The sequence below is a fragment of the Lissotriton vulgaris genome, chromosome 11 (assembly GCF_964263255.1).
Source record: "Lissotriton vulgaris chromosome 11, aLisVul1.2, whole genome shotgun sequence".
NCBI lineage: Eukaryota > Metazoa > Chordata > Amphibia > Caudata > Salamandridae > Lissotriton > Lissotriton vulgaris.
In genome coordinates, this window is record NC_141699.1 from 171,371,490 (window position 1) to 171,396,252 (window position 24,763).

The following is a 24,763-nucleotide window of genomic DNA, read 5'->3' on the forward strand; positions in this document are numbered from 1 at the left end:
GAATCCTAAACTTGGCCAGTGTTCCTAACGGATGACCAATTACTTCAACGTTAGGAAGTGGCGCAGGGTGTCTGGTCTGGAACTGACTCCTGTACTCCTTCCCACTTATACCTCTCCTGTCCAGAGTTCTGAGAATCAGGGAGGGCCGGGCCCAAGTTCGCTCAGTGGCCCTGGACTCAGCCAAGAGATTGTAGTAAATGTAGTGTATTTTGTAAAGCACACAGTTGCCACAATGGGGCGTCCCGGTGCTGTATAACGCTGTGGAACCCTTCCTGGCTCACCCTGTGAGATGCCCTTCCTGAGCACCCCCAAGGTGAAGCCAGGCATCCCAGTGTTGTAGGGGCCATCGTGGAGATTAAGCAAGCTATTGCCCAGAGTTGCAACGTGGGACCCATGATTTGAGTCGGTGCCGAGGCAAGAATTATCAAGTCCGCGGACATTGAGCTCAAGACCCTGCCACGTCAGGATTTGAACCCTGGTCCCGGGCCTGATCTCTGCTTCAGAGTCTGCCGCTCTAACCAGTGAGCCACACTTCTCCAGGTGCACTGCTGGGTGGCCGCGGGACTCAGCCCCACACGGTGAGGACCGGGAACCGTGACGGACGGGGGGAGCCCCGCGGAGGTGCTGGTGCTGCTGCAAGATGCGGCGTTGAGGCAGAGGCTGCGGGCTGGGAACCAAGAATCTGAATCCTGCAATACTGGACTGTGGGCCCACTGCCCCTGAACTGACAGCGAGGAGTGACCTGGGACTGAGCCTGGCCTGTCTCACGTCGGGGGGGGGGGGTGAGGCTGGAGCTTGAGGCTGCCGTGGTGGAGACTGGGGAGAGACCGTCCAGGCGACGGAGACGGTCCGAGGTGTTCGTCCCTGGGCCTGGCCATGAGTCGGCGATATCCTGCCCGGCCTAGCGGAGGAGCAAGGCGCAGTGTAGGTTAAGGCGACGGCCCGCCGCTGGAAGCATTTGTGGCTCAGCCGAGCGGCCCAATCTGTGCCCCCTAGTCGCGACCTTCTGGAACTGGTTGCGTACCTGCGGACTGGCATACTGTGACCTGGGCGCCATTTTGGTGTTGGCGCCATCTTAGCAGCTGCTGTTCCTTGAGGGACCCACCTGTGGTGCGCGATCAGCGCCACGCACTGGGAAGGAGCCGGGCGTCTGGGACTGGGCTGGGCGATTTGGAGCCACCCATTGCGACGCTGTGGGCCCTACTGCCTGGGGACACCGTGGTGAAGTTGGTGCAATTTGCTGAGGAGGGGGCATAAGCGAAGAGGCCCCTTGTGAAAGTGAGGGGGCATCCCTGCTGACAGACTAGGTCAGTCGGACAATCGCCAGTCACCCCCGGGGTCGACATCTGCTATTTGGTGCCGCGGTCCTGACGGAGCTGGCGCCCAACACGTGTGGGCAGTACCTCTCGTTGCAACTGGTGCCACTGGCCTGGTGAGGCGGTTTCTCCTCCAAGACTCTGGTGGGATCCTGGTGCTGGGCGACTGGCGGCTGTCGGCAGTTGTGGATGCCTTCTGCGCAGCAGCTGATGATGGGCAGGCTCAGGGATAAGTCCCTACAGAAGCAGCAGGTAGCTGACGGGCCGAGCTCCTCATGCAGACAACAGTGTGACAATATGGGACCGGCGGCGGCCAAAATGGACTCGTGCTGGCAGCGGTGGAGCGCATAGGTGCCACCCTGGACCAGACTAAGGTATCTCTGGAGGCCCGGATTGATAATGTCACATCTGACTTCACTCTTCTTCACGCTGACCACAGCAAGCTGTCTGAGTCTGTTGCTGGGCGGCGTCAGTCGCTTCAGGAGTTGCAGCCTGTGGTGCAGAATTATGCTTCGGCGCTTCAAGACATCATAGACAGGATCCATGTGCTGGAGGATCGCATTGAGGATGTGGAAGGACGCTCCCGGTCCAACAATGTTCGGGTGGTCTGGCTCCCGGAGGGCGAAGAAGGGAAAGACCCGGAGCGGTACACCGAGAATTGGCTGCGGGAACTCCTACCTTCGGGAATGTTGTCCCCGCACTTTGTGGTAGAAAGAGCGCACAGGGTGCCGGCGCAGAAGCCTCGGCCCGGAGCCCGGTCCGCCTGTTTCCTCTTCAAGCTGCTCAACTACAGTGACCGGGATGCAGTGCTACGCGAAACCAGACAGCTAGATGATCTGACAGTGGGGAACAGCCGTGTGATGTTCTTTCCAGACTATACGGCAGCAGTACAGAGAAGGAGGAGCACGTATCTGCAGGTGAAAAAGCAGCTGAGGGAACTAGGACTGCCGTACTTTGCTGTTCCTCTCTCGCCTCCGCGTGCTCACCAAAGAGGGTGCCCGCTTCTTCAATGCACCATCTGACGTCTGGGACTGGCTAGAGGAGACGGGACAGTGGAAGGGTGCACGACCTGAGGGCCCGGAGGAGGGTGAGTGGCAGGTGCAGAGATCGAGAAGGCGCAGAATAAGGAGGGCCCGCCGCGGCCCAGGCACTGGTCCAGCTGCACCCAGTCCGGAGAAAATGCGACTTCAAAGGTAGGAAGCGCTTGAAGCGGTTGCGACCCTGGGAGCTGCGAATGGTGCTGCCCGAGTGGCTTCCCAGCTCTATAGCTAAACGGACATGAGTGGCTCATCACCATCTACAGTACTTTCCGAAGATATGTGCATGCCAGTGGTAACACCCCAAACAGCTGATCTCCTATGTGATGTGACCTGTGGCCGACATGCAGAGGTCCCTGTCTTTGACTTTGCGATTACTTGTGATAACCTTCTGATAATATTGCTGTGTGCGCTGCTGTGCTATGTTTGTTCTCTCCAAACATGATTGCGCTGCTATGGAAAGCTATGCGGCTTATTGACTGTGGGTGTCTTGGCAGGCTCGGAGCTGGGGGGGTACTGAGTATTCACTGCACTCGCGGGCTCTCCTGCTGGCGTCCCGCACCGGCCCGGTGCATTTACGGGCCCTAGATTCCACAAACTCCTCTTGAACATCCGGGTGGTCTGATTTAGGGGCGTAGCGTAGTGCGATTGTTTGCAGCACACTCCCTCAGACAGCCATTGCGCTGGGCTAACACATTCTTGTTTGGTGGATCTTGTTTAGGTTTGAGCGTATGCCCTCTTGGGGACTCGCCCTTTTTGTTACACTGTTTGTGATTGTTCTCATGTTACAGTTGCGGCACACTGACACTCCTCTCCCTGCTGGTGTTCGTAAGCTCCCTCCGAGGTGTTCCCCTGGCCCTGCGCGGGTGCGAAGCGTCCAGGCACATGAACGCACACTAACATACTGACCTGGAACATCCGCGGTATGCACACCCAGTCACGCCGCTACTTGGTCTTTTCCTACCTGCAGTGGCATGGGGTGGGGATTGCTCTCCTCCAGGAGACACACATTTATTTATTTTATTTATGCAATTTATATAGCGCACAAATACCCAGAGGTGTCTCGGCGCTGAGACAGGCTGAAGATGTGCTAGTGATGTTTACTGATTAAAAAGCCAGGTTTTTGTTTGTTTTCGAAATATCAAGGTTGGACTTTTTTTGATGCAAAAGGGGGAAAGAATTCCACAATCTTGAGACTGCCACATATGACACAGATTGAGCTTGATAAACTCTGCAGGCGCTGGCGGGGCAGATTTTTAGCACAACCTTCCTTGCACATGCGTGCGGCACTCTGATATGGGCGAGGGCAGGTGTCCCCTTTACCCGTCAGGAAGTGCTGGTGGACCAGGAGGGAAAGTACTCCCTAGTGCGTGGGCAGTTGAATGGCCAGGAAATCCTGTTAGGGTCCCTTTATGCCCCGTACACAGATCAGTCGTCCTACATTGAGAGCTTGAACCACATCCTTCACTCATACGCTGGTCTCCCTTGGTTGATTGGAGGGGACTTTAACATGATGCTAGACGTGCGCCTGGACCGATCCTTCCCTCTCCTCCGAGCTGCGGCAGTGCCGTCCAATGCACAAGCGTTTAGGGATTGGCTTTCGTACGGGGAGGTGCTTGACCCCTGGCGCGTGCAGCACCCCATAGATAGTGTATTCTTACTACTCTTCAGTCCACGATCTGCATGTCCGGTTGGATCGGATAATCGGCACCTGGTCACTGCTCCTTACCAAATCAGACTACCTAGGGAGAACACATTCCGATCACACCCCCTATGGTTCCAAATCAGTTGGGAGACTGATCGCCCACCCGTACCTACGTAGCGGCTGCAGCCTGCTGCGCACAGATGCCGAGTTCCGCTCATCGCTGGGCTTGACCGTCTTAGCGTACTTTGAGGCCAATGAAGGGACTGCGAGCAGCGACTTGGTGGAGTGGGATGCACATAAAGTAGCTATTTGTGGGCACTGCATGTGGGCCACATGGAATATACGCAGAACAATGTCCACCTCCCTGACGCGCTTGGAGACGGAGCTCCTACGATATGAGAGGAAGGGGGAGGGGACGGGTGGGCACTCGCGCACACTGAGCGAACTGCGCACTAGGCATGCATCCCTGATGGAACAGTTGCGCTGTCACGACTATGCGACACATACGGGCAGAACGCATGCCAAGGCGGACAGTCTGCCAGTTGCTAGCCTGGTTGGTGCAGAGAGAAGGGCGCGGAGCCCCGATAAGAGCTCTGTGCACAGCGGAGGGGCAGATGGTGTAGACACAACGAGAAATCCATAGTGTTCTGACCGATCACTATAAGCAGTTATACAAATCTCGCAGCACTGGCCCTAGGAATGCGTTGGAAGCGTTCCTGGATACTGTCGCCTTGCCTGTGGCATCGGAGGAACACAGATGTTCTTAATGCCCCCCTCACACTGGAGGAGGTGGGAGACGCAATTCGGGTAATGGCGACTGGGAAAACTCCTGGGCCGGATGGCCTACCCGCTGAATACTATAAGGAAAACAGACCTTCTCACGCCCCTGCTCCTCAGTGGTATAATACAGCTATAAGCGACAAGACTCTTCCCCGTTCATGCGGGAAGCATTTCTGGTCTCATTGCCCAAGCCTGACACCACTGCTTTGAGCTCGTACAGACCGCTAGCAATGCTTAATGTGGTCTATAACGTTTTTGCGAAAACTCTTGCAGAGCGGTTTGCACTGGGGGTCCCTCACCTAGTACACTCTGATCAAAATGGGCATGCCAGCGAGATCCACGTCCCTGAATCTCAGGAGGTTTTTTTTTACAGTGGCGGCTGAAGTGACAAGGGAATGGCCTAGGGCAGGATCCTGATAATAGACATGGAAAAAGCCTTTGATTGCCTGGAGTGGGGGTACCTGTCTGCAGTGCGATCACGTTAAGACCTCGACTCAGGCTTCCTACAGATGGTTGGGCTCCTCGACATAAACCCTGCGGTACGGGTGCGGCTGGGCCGGTGGGCCAGGGCACCCGGCAGGGATACCCTTTGTCCCCGCTGCTGTTCGCGTTGGCTGTGGAGCCCCTGGCGGCGGCACTCTAGAGACAGAATTCCCCTGGGAGACGCGCTCCACCAGGTATCGCATTATGCTGATGACCTGCTGGTGTTTGTGAGGGATGTGACACGTATACCGGAGGAACTAGCCCACTTGCTGAGCCAGTTTGCGGTTTTCTCGGGGCTCCAGGTGAACGCGGGCAAGTCCTGCCTCTGAGTTTAGCGCTGGGATGGAGTAACCGGGTTATTGTCTCGAAGGCACGAGAGTCTAATGGAAGGCTGATACCTAGGGATTCAGATCTACCGGCAACCGGCTGATCTCTTTGACAACCTGGGACGGGCGGTGACTGCGCTTCGATCCCAGATACCCTTTTGGTCCTCCCTCCTGCTGACCACTACGAGTAGAGTGGCTCTTGCCAAGATGGTCATGCTCCCCCCGACTCCTGTATCTTGTTAATTTGCCTCTCCTTATACCAGCCTCTTTCTTTTCATCGCTTAACACGTCCTGCAGGACTTTATTTGGGGTACGTCTCGGAACCAATTGGCGTTAGTGAAACTATTCTTGCCAACGGATAGTGGAGGGCTGTCTGCCCCCTGTTTCGAACATTACGATCTGGCTGGGCACCTCCAATGGATTGCCCGCTGGTTGGCAGATGGGGGCAGAGAAGATACCGCTACGGTTGAGCCACCGTACTCACTGGAGCGTGTCATCGAGCTTTTCCACCCTCTGGCGGCACCTGCGAGACCCACTCCGCTGCTGATGGCAGTGGCGTATAAGTGCTTTTGCAGAGCTCTCTTCCTCACTCAAAGGGTGCTCCTGTACGCGCCTGCGGTGCCCCTGGAGGGTTTCCCGAGAGGTGAGGGGGCCCTCACACGTCCCATGCTGGAGCAATGGAGAGAGGCGGATATCCAGACACTTGGCGACCTCTTGAGAGACGGTGCGTTAGTGGCTTATGAGATGCTGATCTCGGAGGACGGGCTTCCACTTGGGGGGTTCCTGCTCCATCGCTCCATTGTGGCGAAGATGACGGCCAGGTGGGGAGAGGTGGCAACGGAGCCCGAACAGCATTTAACTATGCAGTACCTTCACGTAATGGGGAGGGGAACGTACCTGGTCCGCTGGTTTCCTGGGTCGTTAAGGATCCACACGGGGACTAGCCTGGCCCCACTCAGGGGTAAATGGGAGCGTGACCTAGGCAGGTTACTATCCGATAAGGAGTGGGAAAGAATTCCTTAAAAGCCCGGTACGCATTCCCAGAAATGTGCACGTCCGTCAGTAACAACTCTGTTCACAGGGCCTACCTCACGCCGGAGCTCATCAACAAATATTTCCATTGCCCCGACACGTCCTGCCCCAGGTGCGGTTAGGTGGACGCGGGGCTCCTCCACCTTTTGTGGAGTTGCCCTAGGCTGGGCACTTACTGGATTGAAATAGGTGAGCTGCTCCGGGAATGCACGGGTCGTATCATACCCTTTGACTGGCTGGAATACATTTTGCACCATTTCAGGCGGCCGCCCAAAGACCAGGTGTTGTCCCGTTTTTTAGATCTGGGGATGGTGGTGGCTACACGCCTCCTTATGATTTGATGGAAGGCACGTGACCCACCAATTGTACAGGCGTGGACCTCCTCCTTTCAGGGCTGGGCGAAGTGGACAGCCATATGTAGAGGGGAAACGGTGGGGCTCCGCATAGAACCAATGGCGGAGCGCTGGGAACACATGCTCAACACATTGCACTCACCAGGTGGGGCTGGGGGTGTGGAAGCTGTAGAGAGTTAGGCGGCACCTTCGGGGGTCGGAGTGTACCGTGGACTGTTCCCTTGTCTAAATCAGTTAGATACTGCTTTTGGCTCTTGGAGTCATGCAAGTTTTCAGGTTCAGGCCCGGCTGGGGTGCGCACGCGGGGGGCTGGGGGAGGGGGGAGGGAGGAGTGAAAGGGACTAATATGTGTCTGTAGTTTTGCTGCTGTTTTCTTCTCTTTGCTTCTTTCCAGTTGTATGTATGTTCTTATATAGCGCTCGACTTACCCTAGGGCATCTCGGCGCTTGCATTGGCAACCCGTCCTGGCTTTTCCCTGTGAGATAACCCGTACTGGGTATCCCCAAGGTGAAAGCCAGGCATCCCGCCGCGGGGGGCCGTTGTGGAGATTAAGCAAGCTATTGCCCAGAGTTGCAGAGTGTGAGCCCGTGATTCGAGCAGGCACCGAAGCGAGAATTATCGAGTCCGTGGACAATTGGGCTCAGGACCCTGCCGCGTCGGGAATTGAACCCTGGTCCCTGGTCTGACCTCTGCTTCAGGGTATGCCTCCTCTAACCAGTGAGCCACACTTCACCACTTGTATAAAAGTCATCTTTGTGCACAAGTCTGCGTGGGTAGGATCCACCCTAAACTCTGGTAATGCACTAAGCGTAGGGAGTGGACAGTCATGGACTAACTCGGGGGCAGCCCTCCCGTCACCCCACGCTCTCGCCGGCATTGGGCGGTCGTCCTTTCCTTATGACTTACTGTACCTGTGGCATAGTGTTCCTTAATTGTACCGCTATAATGTGCATGGACGTTCATCTGACATGCCCAGTTTGCTGAGTTGATGTTGTTGAAAGGCCTATGTAATGTAATATCTCTAAAAATGCTAATAAACAGATTTGACCAAAAAAGATTTGGGTACCCAGATCTTTTGGCCATGAGCATTTGTCCTACGATCCGCATGACCATTCAGGAGGATCTTCTGTCACCGCAGAATGGCAGGCTGCATCTGAGCCTGCTCAGCCAACAATCCTGTGTGTGAAGATTGAGTGTGGCCACAGTTAAGAGCTTTTGATCTCCTTTCCGTGGTCGTAGAGGAATATTTTGTCATCTAGGTGTCAATCTACAAAAACCAACTCTGCTGGACGCCGGGACCAATTGTTTAATTGGTGTGCTTCTCAGCACATCCAACCTTTTGAACGCCCAGTTATCCGTTGTGGTGGTGTTTGCTCTTTCTCTAGCAGAGCAAGGACTTGCAGTGACGACGGTCAATGGTTATTTGTCAGATCTTTTGGCCTTTCTGCAGTTATCTGATAGATTTTTAAATCCCCTGTTGTGATGTGTTTGAAGGGGCTAATCCACATGTTTCCATCCAAATCTTTTGTGATGCAATGGTGGGACCTTAATTTCTTATAAACATTCTTGATCAGCAGTCCATTTGCGTCAATGCCTAGCTACTCTGTCTTCTAACTCTTAAACAGTTTTCCACATGCCAGTAACATCCGCTTGTTCAGTAGATAGCCGACTTTTTCTTTGATAAAGTGGATGCTATTAGAGAAACATTGCTGGTGTATCTCAATACTACGCATCCTGCTATGGGAAGCACCCTGTTTATGCCTTGAGGAGATGCAAGGGTGTTTTAGAATTAGTTCCTGCATGGATAGGTGTGGTGAAAGAAGGAATGTGTTCAGGGTGTGTTTCCAAAATGATTTAGAATAACTCCGAGTACAATTTGCAAATAAATTGAAGTACGACAAATTGAAGCATGTGAAGAAATTTGAGGTAATGGTGGGATGTAGATTAAGAGAGGTTACCGAACTGGTTGAGAGTGAAAGGTGAACCCAAGTTTGGTCACCCAAAGAAGTAGAAGTCTCTTCAGCAATCCTGGTAGCATCAAATAGATGACGGAGTAAAAGTGAAATCATTCTATTTAAGGATGATTCGGCATCTAATGAGATGAATCCAGATTTCTGCGTACCAAGATCTTTGGAAAAAATAGTGCTGTGGCTCGAAGAAACATTGGACAATTTGGAGTATGGAAGGTATCACAAGTAGGATCGAAAATAAAATTGGTCTAGAAGGAGCCCTGGATTGAGAGTACTACGTATAAATCTATAATTTAATTACTTGTGTTTGGTAATCATTCTTATTTAATACGTTTTTGTTGTGTTGTGAAGAACAGGGGTAGCTGTGTTATATTTTAGTGGAGTGGATGGAAGGGTATAGCGCGTGTATGAGCATGAACAATGACTGGCATAAGGAGATCTTCAGGATTTGGAGGTTAGGTGTATTGGAAAAACACTGAGGAAAGACACAGAGTAGTACGGAAGGTGGGTCTGGAATAAAGCAGTTACTTATTAATTTACCAGAGCACTAGATTTAATACGTAGGCAGAGTCAAGAAAGAAACTGACTTCAGCATGCAGGTTTGCAGCTATATGTAGCTACAATGTCCTTTCCGTGGTAGGACAGAGTCGTCACAGAGCCACACAACACTGGCGCGTGAGGGAAAGGCTGAGCAAAATCTCCAGATCCAGTTTGGCGCCTGGGGATATTCACAAGATGAGGAATCTGTGGTTGGATAGAGTATCCACTAGAAAGAGCGTTACCAAAGGTAAGTAACCTGTTCATTGTTGCTAATACATGCATATGTAATCTGTTTTTCTATGTGTACAGCACCCAACTGCTCCAGAGTGACAGGGCACTATATAAAACTCTTTAAAATGTACTACTATTTCTGTATATTCAGCCTTAAACTTCTCGTAATGTACACTGCTATTGGTACATCCGTGTGATGGCCTTGTCAAGCTCAGTCCATTATATAAAACTGGATACATTGAAATATTTGGGAAAGATTGGGTGTGCCTCTGCGTGAATGAAGACTTCTTGCCATCTTTGCACAAGCATTAAGCTAACATGATTTCCTGGAAACTGGGGAAACTTATTTATATATTATTGCATGTTATTTGTGTTTTCAGGTATGACTTCCAAAATAGAGATCTTAATGAATCTCTTACTGCTGGACTTTGCTCTCACTTAAAGTCAAAGCACAAATGGCAGGTTTTTGGTGTGCAGTGATCAGCACAATGGACACAGCTCCTGGTGCTCAGAAATAACCATCTGTGCTTTCACTGGCACTGCCCAGTTCCCCAGGTCTGCCACCAGTATCTAGATAACTGTCCGGACAGGGTTCATAAATGCGCTTATCATGAACTCTGGGTGTTAAGAATGAAATTACTTAACTAATTCTTTGTTTGGCATAGGTGGGTAAGCTGGTCCAGCAGGCTGCAGGAAACAGCAATTTGAAAAAAGTGACCCTTGAACTTGGTGGAAAGAGCCCAAACATAATCTTGTCTGATGCTGACAGTAAGAGCCATTTTACTATCAAATTTGAGTAGTCCAAAGTGAATACTGAAATGGTGACGTACGATTTTAAGTTGCAAAAGCACCTTGAGGCTTTAGATAAAAGCACATCTTACAAATATTAAAATCCTATTTTTTGAGTTATGTTATGATTTAATGTTGGAATTTCCTTTGCTTTTCCACATTTAGCCTCTTTCACACATCCCCCTATATTTATGTTGCCAGTAAATCTCTCCATGAACTCTTCCCACTCTAACCTTAAATTACTACATTCTGGACTGCTCCCTCAAATCTGTCAAGCGGCAGCCTACGATGTACCACACCTTCACCCATCCTTGCTTATTAACCAGTGGAATCTTGCATACTGGGATGCTTGAGCCCATACCTACAACGTTCATAGTGAAAATATGTATCTTAGCATAGAAAGTAATGTTGGCTGGAAAAACTAGCTGTTGGTGATGGCATGACACATGAAAAGGTTTAACTGTGAAGCTTTTAGTATTTTGCTTGCGCTACTTTTGTCCACTTCATGATCCAAAGGTGCCTTTTTATTATGTAGGCCTTGTTCATGCAAAATATTTTTTTATGTTTGCCTATATTTGGTATGAAGGCAAATGAAAGTCCTGGCTTCAGAGAACACAGAGCAAATGTTTGTTTGTGGAAAAGAAGGCTCCAATCTGTGTGACTGCCCACTTGTAATGTAATTGTCAAGTCCTGGGTATGGCAAGCAAAGTTAGTGCCCAAATCGGCGATAGCCGACTTACTCACTTGGATTTTTAAGCCTGGGAGAAGAAGTCTCAAACTTTGGCTGTGGTTGACATTGCAAAGCTATGAAAGTGAGGAGGTGGGGGCGGAGTGAGCGGCTGAGGCAGAGCAGTGGGACGATACATGCTGGGCTCCAGGACACCAATCTTCAGGTTGGCATGCCGTGCCCCAGTGGTACACCATACTCGAGGACTGTTCTGGGGTCAGTGCTGGTAGCCATAGTAGCAGCAGTGGTGGTTGCTGCTGGGCACTGTGATCTGGAGGAAAGTCTGGGAGCCAGCAGCTTCAGCGACCGAACAACATCTGCCTGATCTACCAGGCTCGATCAAAGAGGTGAGCCAGGGTAGTCTCGCTCCATCCACTCGCTACCTGCCTGCCACCTGTGTTCTGTGTGCATCGTGCCTCTGCATTGAGCATGTTCACCTAGGATTTGCATACCTTCCAGCCAGGCCTACTGGACATGCATAATGCTGACTAAAAGGAGCCTAGAAGGCCAAAAGAACCTAGGGAAAAGGCAGATTCTTATTCTTACGCTAGGTGCTGGTGGACTCCCCCTGTCCAGTAGAAGAGGTCTTCATGGCTTTCTGGGGTCGGTGGTGGACTGCCATCAGCAGTGCCTGATTCGACCTACCCCACCCGTTTGTGTTTAGTCACTGGGCCCGCAAACACCATCTGAATACTTAAATCGCCCAAAGGAGATAGTGACCAGTAAATCGTCGCAGAATAGGGACAGGTGGCTAGTGGTTGAGAGCTGTTGGTGTGCTTGTGCCTCCCCGAGTTTCTGCGTCTCATTTGGACAAGCCCTCTCGGCAGCCTCGGGGAGAAGGCGGCACAAGCAAAGGCAGGGCAGGGCAACTACATTCAACAAGAAAAAGGAGGGAAAAGGGAGAAACCTAGAGGGACATATGAGCCTTTTAAGGATTCATCAAGAATCCATTACGCCCATGCGCCAGGTTTACGACATCAAAATGCAATAGTCTGCCACAGTGGAGTAATATCAGCTGAATGATTAAATCCAAAGGCCATTGGATCTAATAGAGGTACAACATCGAGGGAATAACTAAGGTGTGGTGCAGATTAGTTAAATTCACCATAGGGTTGAGCCGTGGTTTAGAAGAGACGACCTGGCTAGGTCAAAGTGCTGTTTGCAGGCCCCACGTGAGCTCCCGCCTTAATCTTCGTTTCTATTGCCGTAAAAAAGGGGTACCACAAAGTACCACCTTTGGATTCACAATGAGGTCTGGACGCTCTTGAGGGCCCCTACACCCACAAATAAAATGGTGAAAACCGAAAATGGACACATTTGCATTTCTACCAATTTATATATTTCTCCTCTGTCTGGCAATTCCTCTTCAAGGTCCATGCAGGGCCCTGCTTTGTTCGAAGCCATGGGAGGCTCACCGAAGCATAGCACCAGTGCTGATATTCAACCAACCATTGTGGATTACTTTAAATACACTGAAAAACCACCTAAAGTGGATGGAGGGTTTTTAAATAAGGCTGAAATTGTTGCAACATCAGAATTTGAGTTGGGCTACCGTTCAATGACTATAAATACCCAAGTTATTTCAAACAAAGTTCTTGCCCTTTAACTCCTTCTCAGTCAAGAGTTGCATTGTTAAGCTGAACCAACAAAAACCGCAGAAAGAGCTACTGAAAGAAGTCCATATGCTTGTCGACTAAGATGAAATAAATCCGGATTAGAGTACAAACACTGTTATTAATCTATCATTCAGCACGGATTCAAACCTAAGCCAACAGGTACTCTCACCTTCATTGATGACACCGAGGATGCCGCCGTTAAAGTTGGAACTGGTTGATTAGATTATAAGGAGTGTCAATATTGCTCAGGAGGCACAAAATTTAATAAATAAATAGCCAAAGGACAAGCCCAAACAGATCCCTTTATTCCAGTCTCTTTAATTGATTTAAAACCAACTCTTACTCTGCTGAAATTAAACTTTGACCATTTTGTGACCGAACTAGGCCCTTCTGAGGGCGAGAATCCGGATTCTATGAGTAATTCTATGAATAATTCCCTTAAATCAGCAGATCTCTTTCCTGGCAAAATATGATGCAAATAATTCTACGGAGGTTAAATTCCCTAAAGATCTCCCCCGGCCCATACTGGTGTTGCGCGAACCTCACCTGTGCCACCATATAAAAGATCTGCAGATTAGGTACAGCAACCCCTCTCATATGGGAGTACTAAGGTGTCCCCGCCAATGCAAACCTGTGTACCCTCCTCGCCCCCACCACCAAGTGCGTCAACGTGTGCAGATTGGAGAAAAAGCTGTTAGACAGTGGTATGGGGATGTTTAGGAAGAGATACAGAAACTGCACCAGCACCACCATTTTAATGATGGCTATCCTCCCAGCCATTGATGGGGCAATCGCAGCCCAATTCAACTCAAAATGCAATCCCTATGAATGTGGACACCCAACTACTTCACAGAGTCGTTGCACCAGGTCAATGAGTAGTCAACCGTTCTTGCACAGGCTGCATCAGTCAACTGGAGCACCTCAGACTTCTCCCAATTTATATGGAGACCAGAGTTGGTGCCATACCTTGTCACCTCCCGGAGCAACGTTAAGTTATCATCCGGGTGCCGCCCATAAATAATTATATCATCCGCGTAGAGCGTAAGTAGCAAGGGCCCGGTGTTAAACTGTAACCCTCTGTGGCTATGCTTTTTGAACAGATGGCGCACCAGCAGGTTGAGCGCAATCACAAACAATAATGGGGACAAGGGGCATCCCTGACGCGTCTAATAGGACAGCGGTCGCAGTGACCGACTGAGATCCTATTCAATGTGGCAAAAAGCGTACAGGTATTCAGAGCTGCGGATTTAAGGGGAATAAACCCCGACTGTGCCGGAGAAATCAATTTCTCCACGATCAAGGCAAGTCTGGTAACTAGCACTTTTGTTAAGAGTTTGTTATCTAAGTTCAAGAGGGACAATACGAATTACATTTGAGAGCATCTTTCCCGGGTTTGGGCAACAAAATTATAACCGCTTCTGTCCGAATGGGTGGAACGATCCGACGTCAATGGCATCCTGGCACATATCTATAAGATGAGGCACCAGGCAACCCGCCACATCCCATGACATTGGCACAGGTGCCTCCATAGGGCGTACTAGCGTGCCAAAGGCACAGTACATTAGCGGTGCGACCCAAAAATTGCAAAGGAATGTTCCATAATTACTACACTGAAACAGGTGCAGCACGGCTAGGAGGCAGAAAAGAGGTCCGCACTTGCACCAGAGTCTGGTATATCCTGAGTGCCCTGCGGTGAATGCGTGCCTTTCTACTTGGCAGTGTTGGGAGTACTTCTGGCAAAACTCTTGAGCATTGTGCGGGGATTCAATCACTCGGGACCTGCCATCGACGTCCGCCTTCAGTCGTGCTGGGTACAACTTCCCATAAAGGTAACCCAACTTGCGCAGGGCAGCCTTCACTCCTGTGTATTTGTCCGCGGGCGTCTTGGACCATGGCGGTGTAATCCAGGTACAGGGAAATGTTTGAGCCCTGCCACATCAGCTGGCCCTTCTCTTGTGCCAGTTGTAGGGCTGTGTACCTGTCTCTGAAAGTTGAGGAGACTGGCTATGATCGGTCTAGGTGGGCACCCTGGGTTGTGCCATGGCCCCAAAATACGGTATGCCTGCTCGACGACAAAGGTGGTTGGAAAGGACTCTCAGCCAAGCATATCCGTTAAAAGTGTTTCCACAAAGCAATCCAGGTGCTCAGCGTTGGTGGATTTGGGCACCCATTATATGAAAGTTGTTCCTCCGCCCGAGCTTCCAAGTCTTTGTTCTTGATGGCTACAGACTTAAGGAGCTTTTCTATCCTCTCATACTTCTTCGCAGTCTGGGCTGTGCCATCCTCCAGATCAGATATTCTACCCTCCGCACACGTAGATTAGGTGTGGCGCTGCACCACGTAGTACAGGTCACGGCGCTGGAACATCCAGCAGGCAAGGCCAACCACCATGAAATGGCAGACTGAAAGGGACATTGTAATCCCCATGGCGGTGCCTGAGTAGGCACCACCCACCTGTAGAGATTACCGTCCCTCCGACGGTCCTACAGGCTCCTTGATCCCGTCTGATGTGAGGTGGAAGGTCCTTGAGCCAGATGCCTCTGCCTGCCACATTGTAATGCAGCGGACGGACCTGCAGGGGCTGATGGTGGTGGGACCACTACTGATTACCTGACTGGGGTGTTCCCACCGCCATCGTAATCGGGCTCTAGTGACTAGACTTGTCCCGGAATCATGGCAAGGGAGTATTTTAAAAACTAGAAGACCAACACCCTGGAAAATCCATGAAACTATCCGCTTATAGCCATAACAGATGTTGAGGCGAAGATTTTTGCGTCATGCCGACTTATGGGTCTCAAGGTGGGCAGTATCGACCTACGTAATAATAATTTACCAATCTGGATTCTGAAAAGGCCAGTCAACCACTACAAATTTATTGCTTCTTACTTTGATGTCAGAACAAGCAATTTACAAAAGGCAAAAAGTGTACATCTGCTTTGTTGATTTAAAAGCTTTTTTTGATACTGTGCCACGCAAGTTGCTATGGTCAAAGCTAGCTACCTGGGGTGTGCCGCATAAATGTCTTAATATGGTTATCCTCCTACATACCAACACATGTCCAGGTGAAACTGGGAGATGGCAACAGCTTGACCCGGTGATTTCACACATTTAGTGATTTGAAGCAAGGTTACATGCTCACGCCATGTTGTTTAAGGGCCATTTCAGTATCTTAAGGGCTAAAAGACAGTCCCTCATTGTTGCCTTTTGAACTTTGCAGAACAAGTTCTATTGGCCTATGTGATTGTGGGCGGACTGCAGGCTGGAAAAGCAAGCGTGGAGGCCGAATATAGTGGGCGATGTTGTTGTTTATTCAAAAACAAGGTAACCAACAAGGTACGGGCCACATAACATAGTCCAGGTAAGGGATCCGAGGTCGGGTAGAGGGCTTGTGTCCGGTTCCTTTCTTCAGGTTCGTCTCTGGGTCCTTCGTCGGGGAGGTACCTCGGAGGGCAATAAGAGACAAAGAAAGGACCTGTTAGTCTGGTCGGTAACTCTATACAATGCTTCCACCGTCAACCGGGTAGTGAGGGAGAGAAAGGAATGACTGTGAGGTAAAGGGGGGGGGGGGGGGGGGGGGGCGGTGTCCAGAAGGGAGGTAGGGTGAGAGCGAGTCAAGTGAAATCGTGACGGGCAGGGGTTTCACACAGTGAGGTGCTATACAACTAATATACAGTGCGACGAAGTGGCTAGGGGATAGTCTATACATACAGTATATACAACGAGCACCTAGCGAGCTCTCAGGTGGAATTACGGTACTCACACGGTCCGCCGTGACTCTCCGCTGAGTCACGGCCGCTCTTCAGCCACCTCCTCGGGTCTCCACCAATCCTCCGTCCACACGTCTTCTTCGGTTGCCTCGTCTCCGTCTCCAGCTCCGGTTCGAGTGTCCTGCCACGATACTCCGTCGGTCGTCTGCCAGCTCTCGGCTTTTACCTGTTCCGACGCTGCCACTGGGTTGGAACTTCCGGGGTTAGAGGATTGTCCTTCCTGTGGTCGAAAGTCACTGATTGGCTCCTGCAAGAGAGAGGAAGGCGGAGTTCCGTTGGACATGGTTGTAGCGCCTATGTTCGTTACTGTCATGGGGAAATGGTCGCGGCGCCGCAGTCCTGGCGGGAAGGAAGCTGATACAGGTGTGTGGGAGTGTTCGTAGGATAGGGGGCTCCGGGACTCCATCTTACAGCCTAGTCATGAGAATTTAGTCAAAATCATAATGGCTAAGCTGGTTCCTGAATTAGCGTATGGCTCTGATCTTTTTGTGGTCTTGATGCCAAACTATTGGACCAGCTACAAATTAAAGCTTTCAAGTCTATCTTCAAGATCCCAAAGAGCATAAGCCATGCAGAAATTCGGTTGGAGTTCGGCCTACAAAGCCAAATTTTTTTGAGACAGGCAGCCTTTAAAAAAAAGTTTACATAGCCTTCTTTTATCTGAACCTGGCTGGCTCCTTGACTAATGTGTGCTGGCAAGAACTTACAAATCGTTATTTTAAAAGTGTTTGGAGATCTTACTTATCTGAGTGCCTGCATACCTCCAACTACCAACCATCAGGGTTCTCTGGAATAAATAAAGCCTCTGAAGATTCTTCTCAATCGCGCTAGTAATGTCTTATCTTAGCGGCAAAGAAGCATGCTTGGACTATTATCAAATCATTTGGAAAACTTTAGGTCCAGCCTTATTCACGGGCACCCCTCCCACCACATAGAGATTTATTTCTCAGGTTAAGACTTGGCAGGTACGCAGCCAAGGATGACACCCCAAGGTGGGTGCAACAATGACCAACAAACTGTTGTAGACTTTGATGTTATCCAAAAGAATCTTTATTGCATATAGTCTGTTTGCCCTTGTCTACTCCAAGTACGACTAACTTTGTTGAAACTATTGCTCATTGAACTTGGTGTGAGAACAGGTCGTCAAGCCATTACAGTGTTTATCTGTAAAATCTATTCCTCTGATCTGTCCATTTATCAAGTACTTGTTGTTGGTGGATAATATGTTGAAATTAGTCTAATCTTCATAGATAACCACGGAGTAGAAGTACATCACCTTAGTGCTACACATAATGAAATGTATCCGTTTTATTAAGGACGATTTGATGATTTGTAAGAACTGATGAATTTTTCTCATCTGTAATTTCGAAATATGTAACAAATAGTGGCAGGATGAGTGGACTAAGCAAGGTTGAACCTGGATCTAAAATTTTTAGTAATCTCGAAATCTAACAAATGGCGGTATAAGTGGAATAAGCAATGACTCTCCATTGTCTAATATTTTAGTATGGATTGTAATTCTTAAAGCACTTTAGTGTTATTTTGCACTAATCTTTAATCAATGATGGATATTTATTTTTAATATAGATTAGAATTATTAAGGCACTTTAGCGTTACCTTGCACCAATTTCTGCACAGTGATAGATTTTGTTTATAGATTGAAATGTTTTATTGAATTGCAAATGGTTATAGGCAATCACTTTTTTGCTCTGACCGTGAGCAAAGTATAGCAGCGTGAAGTTCTGTGCTAACGGTTTCACATATATTTTAAAGATTTTTATTAATCAGACTATAAAAGTTACATACTTACTCCCTGTTTTTCTCCTAGCTGGTTCTTGAACTTATCTGTTTCACTCTTCCTTTTAAGAGCACAGTAGCTCAACCCTACAGTTTCTCTCTGCCATTTCTATAGTATGACAATCATGAAACTCAATGGTCCTGGTTTTGCAATAGAATCTTATTATTATGACATTTGAATGCCTATGTTTAGTGTTGTCCTTTATATCAATATCACTTGCATTGGGTTATAAATGTTATTAAGGCATGCAAATAGCTGAACTGGGCCATTGCTAAGTGAAATCAAAGTACTGTGAAGCCAAAACTGAACTTCGAGGGTACAGCAAAGAACTTGGTGACAGGAGCTTGTGAAGTAGTTACCAACTCGTCTGAAACTGCCCCAGACTTCTTGCTCCTATGAGTCTGTGTTGGCTCTGTTCAGCATGTGCTGCTGTCATTGAGGGAGGTACTGTGTAGTAGGTGCAGTTTAACAATTCATCTTTTTGGAAGATCCAAGTAGATTGTATTACTGTCATCTAGCCACAATGAAATGAAAACCTCCTCTTAGTAACTTGGTGAGGTAACGAAAAACAAAAACAAGCGACTGATTGTTGCAGCAGGCAGAGTTAGAATTATGCCCCGAAAAATGTTTTGTTGTGAAGTTAGGTGTATAGCATTTTGCACAGGGGGAAATGTGTTGTGAATTTCTCAGCATTGCTGGCATTGGTTGGGACGAGCGAGTGATGAGTTGTGCTGCTGCTTTCTGGACCTCTTGATTGAAGATGTGAGTTATTGGTACACTGAGGCATTGTCTTAGGTGAGCTAGAGGGGGGGCATTTTTGTAAAGATGCATTGGTGAAATTGCATTGGTCTAGTAAAAGACAAGTGTTTCAAAGTGTCTTGCTTTTGTCCACTTAGCATTGTTGGGACACCAAACACATTTGGTCTCATTTGGAAAAGAACTCCATGCGAAATTTCGATTGACCAGATAGTCTACTTTGTTGAGATTCTGTGTACGTCATCCTTCTGCTACTGGTTTTCTTCCTGAGGTGCAAAGACCTTTAGAAGAGTGTGATGATATTGCTGAAATAGAGGGAGAAAAGTGTGTCATTCCTCGTATTGCAATTGACTGATCCTCCTCCATGACCACCTACAAATGTTTCCGACACAACCATTGTATTTAGTGTTTTATAGGTTGGCATCTCATTAAAACAATAACAAGGTGAATGCTTGTGGAGTTCTCGAGCACTGTTCGTCGCTAGGGAAAAAGTTAGTCCATTATATTTGTGTTACCACTGTGCCTCCTCAGAACGGAAGCAACCATATGCATGTCAGCCTCGGGGGCTGATTTACAGTTTGGCATAGAGGCTACTCCATTGCAAAGTCAATATGTAAGGCCTCCCTCATTTCCAGTTGGCCAAACTTCAACTGTAGTCGCTGACATGCCTCTGAATAGAGCTATGCAAATCATGCTAACTTGAATGTCCCACTTACTACTTGTAAACATACATGCTGTGCAGCCATAGCCCCACCCTAGTAGCACATGTACATCCCATGTCTTGCAAAAATATTTTTGAAATTCTCCAATGCAAACCTGTACACTGCTCTGAGGTCACTTGTGGAAACCCTGTACACTTTGAACCCTTCTCTCCTCTTGATTCTCCTATCTAGAACTAACTGTAGATAAACACTCCATAACCCGCTAGTGAATCCACTCTAGCATCTCACCTGGAGAGACACACACACACACACACACACACACTCTCTCCCTAGTGCACTGGGTCTCTACTCCCGCCTTCCTCCCTCGGCTGTGTCTCTCTCGCCTTCCTCTCTGCTCTCTCGCCTTCCTCTTGGCACTCTCTCTCTGCTCTCTCACCATCCTCTCTCGGCTCTCTCTCTCTCTCCTCTCGCCTTTCTCTCCCAGCTTTCTCTCTCTCCTCTTGCCTTCCTCTCTGCTCTCTATCCTTCCTCTCTCGGCTCTTGCTCTCTTGCCTTCCTCTCTGCTCGCCTTCCTCTCTCGCTCCGCTCTCTCTTTCTTTATTAAGGTTTGCTTAACTGGAGGTTGAAGGGTTGTTGCACATACCGATACCTATTGTGCCAATTCTCAGCAAAGCAATCAGAATGGATAGTCAAGCGTGGATTGGTGGTATCCTCAGCATATCTCGTATGTGCAATAGATTTCTTGTTAAAATTATTTTTGAGTGGTTCATGATAATGAGGGTAAAGAAGTGAAATTCTCCCAAAATTAAATCACAATTTCAGTTGAAAAGATGTCTCGTTTGGTAGCATTAAACTTTCTAGCACTGATAATGGAGACTTTTAGGGGAGCACACATTAATTATTTTAAAAGTGCTTGCTTTTAAAACTGCTGCAATGGAAAGTAATTTTTTTTTTTCTGATCCTTTGCAGTGGAGTTGGCAGTTGAGCAATCCCATTTTGCCTTGTTTTTCAACCAAGGGCAGTGTTGCTGCGCTGGATCCAGAACCTTTGTTCAGGAAGACATCTATCAGGAATTTGTGGAGAGAAGCATTGAAAGAGCAAAGCAAAGAGTGGTTGGGAATCCATTTGACTTCAAAACTGAGCAAGGACCTCAGGTTTGCCTCAAGTGGAACCTATATGTTCTCACAAAGCTTTTAGTCCTTTGATTTGTAATTCAAGACAAGGTCTTTGGCTGTCCAGCTGGGGCACTTCATTTTTCGTTTATGAATCCTGTTGCCTGTAGTGCCTTAAATTAAGTGGCAATTGAAGCTTTCTTTATTAGTAGTGATTAGCCTTGATTTTTATTATGCTGTAGTTGAGTGCTCTGGAACAGCTGAAGCCTAAGAGCACGGCTTAATACTTTTACATATAAAATCATTACATGGGATTCTCTGTCCAAATTGGCCTCCCCTTTTGTTATAACATTTTCCTTCTGCTTAATCTGATTTTCACGACTTGAAAACATATTTGTAAATTTCAATCTGCAGAGTTAAATGACAACTCTGAGTCGGTAAATTATCAAAAGATAAACAGCTGGTCATAGCAGCAACTGCAGACACAAATTAAAAATATGAATGCCATGTCCATCTGGTTTTCCTATTGAGAAATAATCTACCTTGCAAGAACAGGCTGTTAACTAATTTTTAAGATGCATTTATATATCTAATACCAAGCAAGGAGATGAAACAGTTCTGTTCATTTTTTCTCGAAGAAGAATCTGCTCTTTGCCCAGCCGTACTGTAAAGCTTTGACCAATGTTTTGCATGAGTGTCACGCCATCCCACTACTCTACATCATTGCAGCTGTGTCTTCTCTACAGGTGGATGAGGAACAGTTTAAAAAGATCTTAGGTTACATCAACATTGGGAAAAAAGAAGGCGCTCAGTTGCTTCATGGTGGAGGGGTGGCAGCAGACAGAGGATACTTCATCCAGCCCACAGTGTTTGGAAATGTGAAAGATGACATGACCATTGCTTCGGAAGAGGTATGTGACCCCTCGCGGACCTTCAGTATGGTATTGTCTGATATGGGGTTAATTTGAAGCATCCAATTTACAAATTGCTAGAAGACCTTATTATATACTAAGTTGTATATGGGTGTTGGGACATGTTGCTAACCTTGTAGTATTTTGGCAATTCGATAATTGGGAGATGCTGGATGACCACACTTATTCTTCAGCTTTGACGACTTTGAGTAGTCTAGCACTGGAATGCGGTCATGAGTCAAGTTTGAGTTTTTTATGGTTCTCTTCATCCTGCACACAAGTATTGAGTCGTGTCCCCACCAAGTCAATTGCTAAAACGTCTCCCTTGGGTAATGTATCTGTCAAGGCTGATGGACATTCTGGTCTTCCTACTTATCGGTTCGTGAGCTCAAAGCTTTATGGGTTCGCTTTTCCAAGGAGTGAGAGAAGACTTGTGTGTGACTATAGGTACAAAAACGTACATTGTTGGTTTATTCTCTATCTCTTGCGCCATACATAGTGAAAAAAACATTACATTCTTCAAATCTCAGAGCTCCCAGTACTACCACAGAAGCGGAGTCGATGATTCATGCCCGGTGATGTACTGTTCTGTTATACAGCGCTAACATATAACCTAGATATCCGTTCCATTGTATAGGACACTGCTCCGAAGACTCTTGAGGAGTTTGGTGTTGTGAGAATTAATAATCCCTGTGTTTAATATACTGTTTTCATGCACTTCCCCACCACCGTCCTTAAAGAAATAAACCGAGGGTGCCCAAAATTGCATTGATGGGTATACAATGTTTGTTACATTAGAATTAGAAATTTGAACTGTTCTTTAAGAAATCCAGATTAAAAGAAATCTGAAGATAAATTATTTTTATACCAAGTGAAAATTGAAAGAATTTGATTACATGTTTTATAGACACCTGGCACCATGAGGTTCCCAAAGGCCAATGTGCCAGAATTCAGGATAACTCTAAATAATGCAAATTATTTCAGTTCTGTTCATTAAATGTGTATGTATTTAATGTGACTATACTGAGAATCTGCTTCTGGGACCTACATAAGGCACTCTGCACTGGAATATTATCTTTATGGAACCTAGTTTATCTTGAGCACTCCCTTCACTCGATCTCCTTCTTGGTGGGCATGTCCCCCATGTTTTTTACTTGTATATTCATTCCTCTAATGTCTCTGTGGACACCAATGTGTTACTCAAGAGGGTTTATTACTAGGGGTGGGCCGAATTTGTGTAGTCTCACTACGCAAAGCGCCGCGAAATGGTAAAAAATCTCTGCACGCAATAGTTCTGCGAACATGCAGAATTGCTTGTTCCGCCCGTTCGCGTTGCTTTTTTCCTGTTCGCATTTTGAAAGCGCGAACAAGCAAAAAATTCTGCAGATCGCAGAATTTTTGGCAATTTAGCGGAACGCGAAATTACCCCAATTCCGCGAGCGGAACGGAATTTACCGCCCAGGCCTACTTATTACTCACTTACTCGCCAGACACCAAGCCACTATTATTACTTTGAAACTCTGTCAACTTAAAAAAAAAAAAGTAGGATAAAAATAGAAAATTATGAATTATTGAACTTAAAAAAAAAAACTGCAACTAAAAATAATTGTCCGGCTATTGTGAGGTCATTGATGTATATTACACTGATATTTATATGAATTATGCAAATTCAAGGAACTCTGTCACTAAATTTTTTTAAAATTTCGATTGACACATTAACTCAATTGAATAAGTAAGCTATCTTATAGAAATGTTGTCTGTTTAATTCTTTTCATGCTGCTTTGTGATGTGCTCAGAAGTAAAATGTTCTGATTCAAACTAAAGAGGTCAGTGTTGTTGGTGAAATAACTTATAAGAATTTCTTTTATTAGGAGAAATCCTAAAAATTCCAATGCAGGTTCCGGAAGCAATGCTTTGAAGGCTCTGTTTTATTTCCAATAGATATTTGGGCCCGTGATGTCTATCTTAAAGTTCAAGTCCATTGAGGAGGTTGTTAAGAGGGCAAATAAGAGCATATATGGCCTGGCGGCAGCTGTGTTTACAAAGGATCTCGATAAGGCCAACTACGTTGCGCAAGGAGTGAGAGCTGGAACTGTATGGTAAGGATTGATAGGAGTCCGAGAACTGTACTTACAATAATATATTATGAAAATAACATGGCGTGTATGACTTCATTTTAGAAGAGCTGACTTGAAGCGTTGATCAGACAAGTGATCATCCCCCAAAATAGCTGTAACCTTGAAGCAACTTTCGAAATGTCTAGAGCTTTCTGCATATATAAAGGATACTAAACCTAATATACTGTGTGTATTTGTGTGTGTCCAGGTTTGTTTTGTAGGTGGCAAGTCCACTTATTACTAGTGTTTTTTCCATTGGTTTATGCTGTTCTTACTATGCAGTTGATATATGTCCAAACGCTCAATGAAAAGGTTTGAACAGAACAGTTGTAAGACTTGGAATGGTATATGCATAAAGAAGTGACGGGGACCCTGCCCCTACCCCTCTCACCAGCATTCTGTAGACCGCTTACTTCCCATGTTGGCTTTCTGTATGTGGTCAGCTGCTGCCCCCTTCTCCCTGACCATTGTTCTTTGTGTGTTTGCCCCTGCACCCTCCTCCCTGCCTGCCGTTGCCAAAGTCTGTGCCTTGCTCCCTCCCTCCTGCATGGGCTTTTGTGCTGCCACTGCCCTCATGCTATCCTCTGTGCTAATCGTGGTGCCCTTTTCTACTCTCTCCCTCTCCTCTGCTGTCAGATTCCATCCATCTGCCCCCTATCTCCTGCCCTATGTGGTCTGATGTGCTGCCACTGCTCCTCCAGTTTTTTCCCTGTGGTTGGCTTGTTTCCCTGTGCCCCTCCCATCTGAGAACTAATAGAAAATGTGTTCCAATTGTGCTTTCTACAGCACAAACCA

The 24,763-nt window shown here is 47.6% G+C and overlaps 1 protein-coding gene across 1 annotated transcript in view; it reads left to right on the forward strand.

The window, feature by feature from the left end:
• The window catches only part of ALDH2 (aldehyde dehydrogenase 2 family member), a 186,333-nt gene that overhangs the window by 138,270 nt on the left and 23,300 nt on the right, over positions 1-24,763 (forward strand). Inside the window, exons 8-11 of the mRNA XM_086943067.1 lie at positions 10,379-10,481; positions 20,798-20,982; positions 21,687-21,851; positions 23,793-23,950. Of these exons, the coding sequence (XP_086799193.1) occupies positions 10,379-10,481; positions 20,798-20,982; positions 21,687-21,851; positions 23,793-23,950 (611 nt within the window). The remainder of the gene's footprint in view (positions 1-10,378; positions 10,482-20,797; positions 20,983-21,686; positions 21,852-23,792; positions 23,951-24,763) is intronic.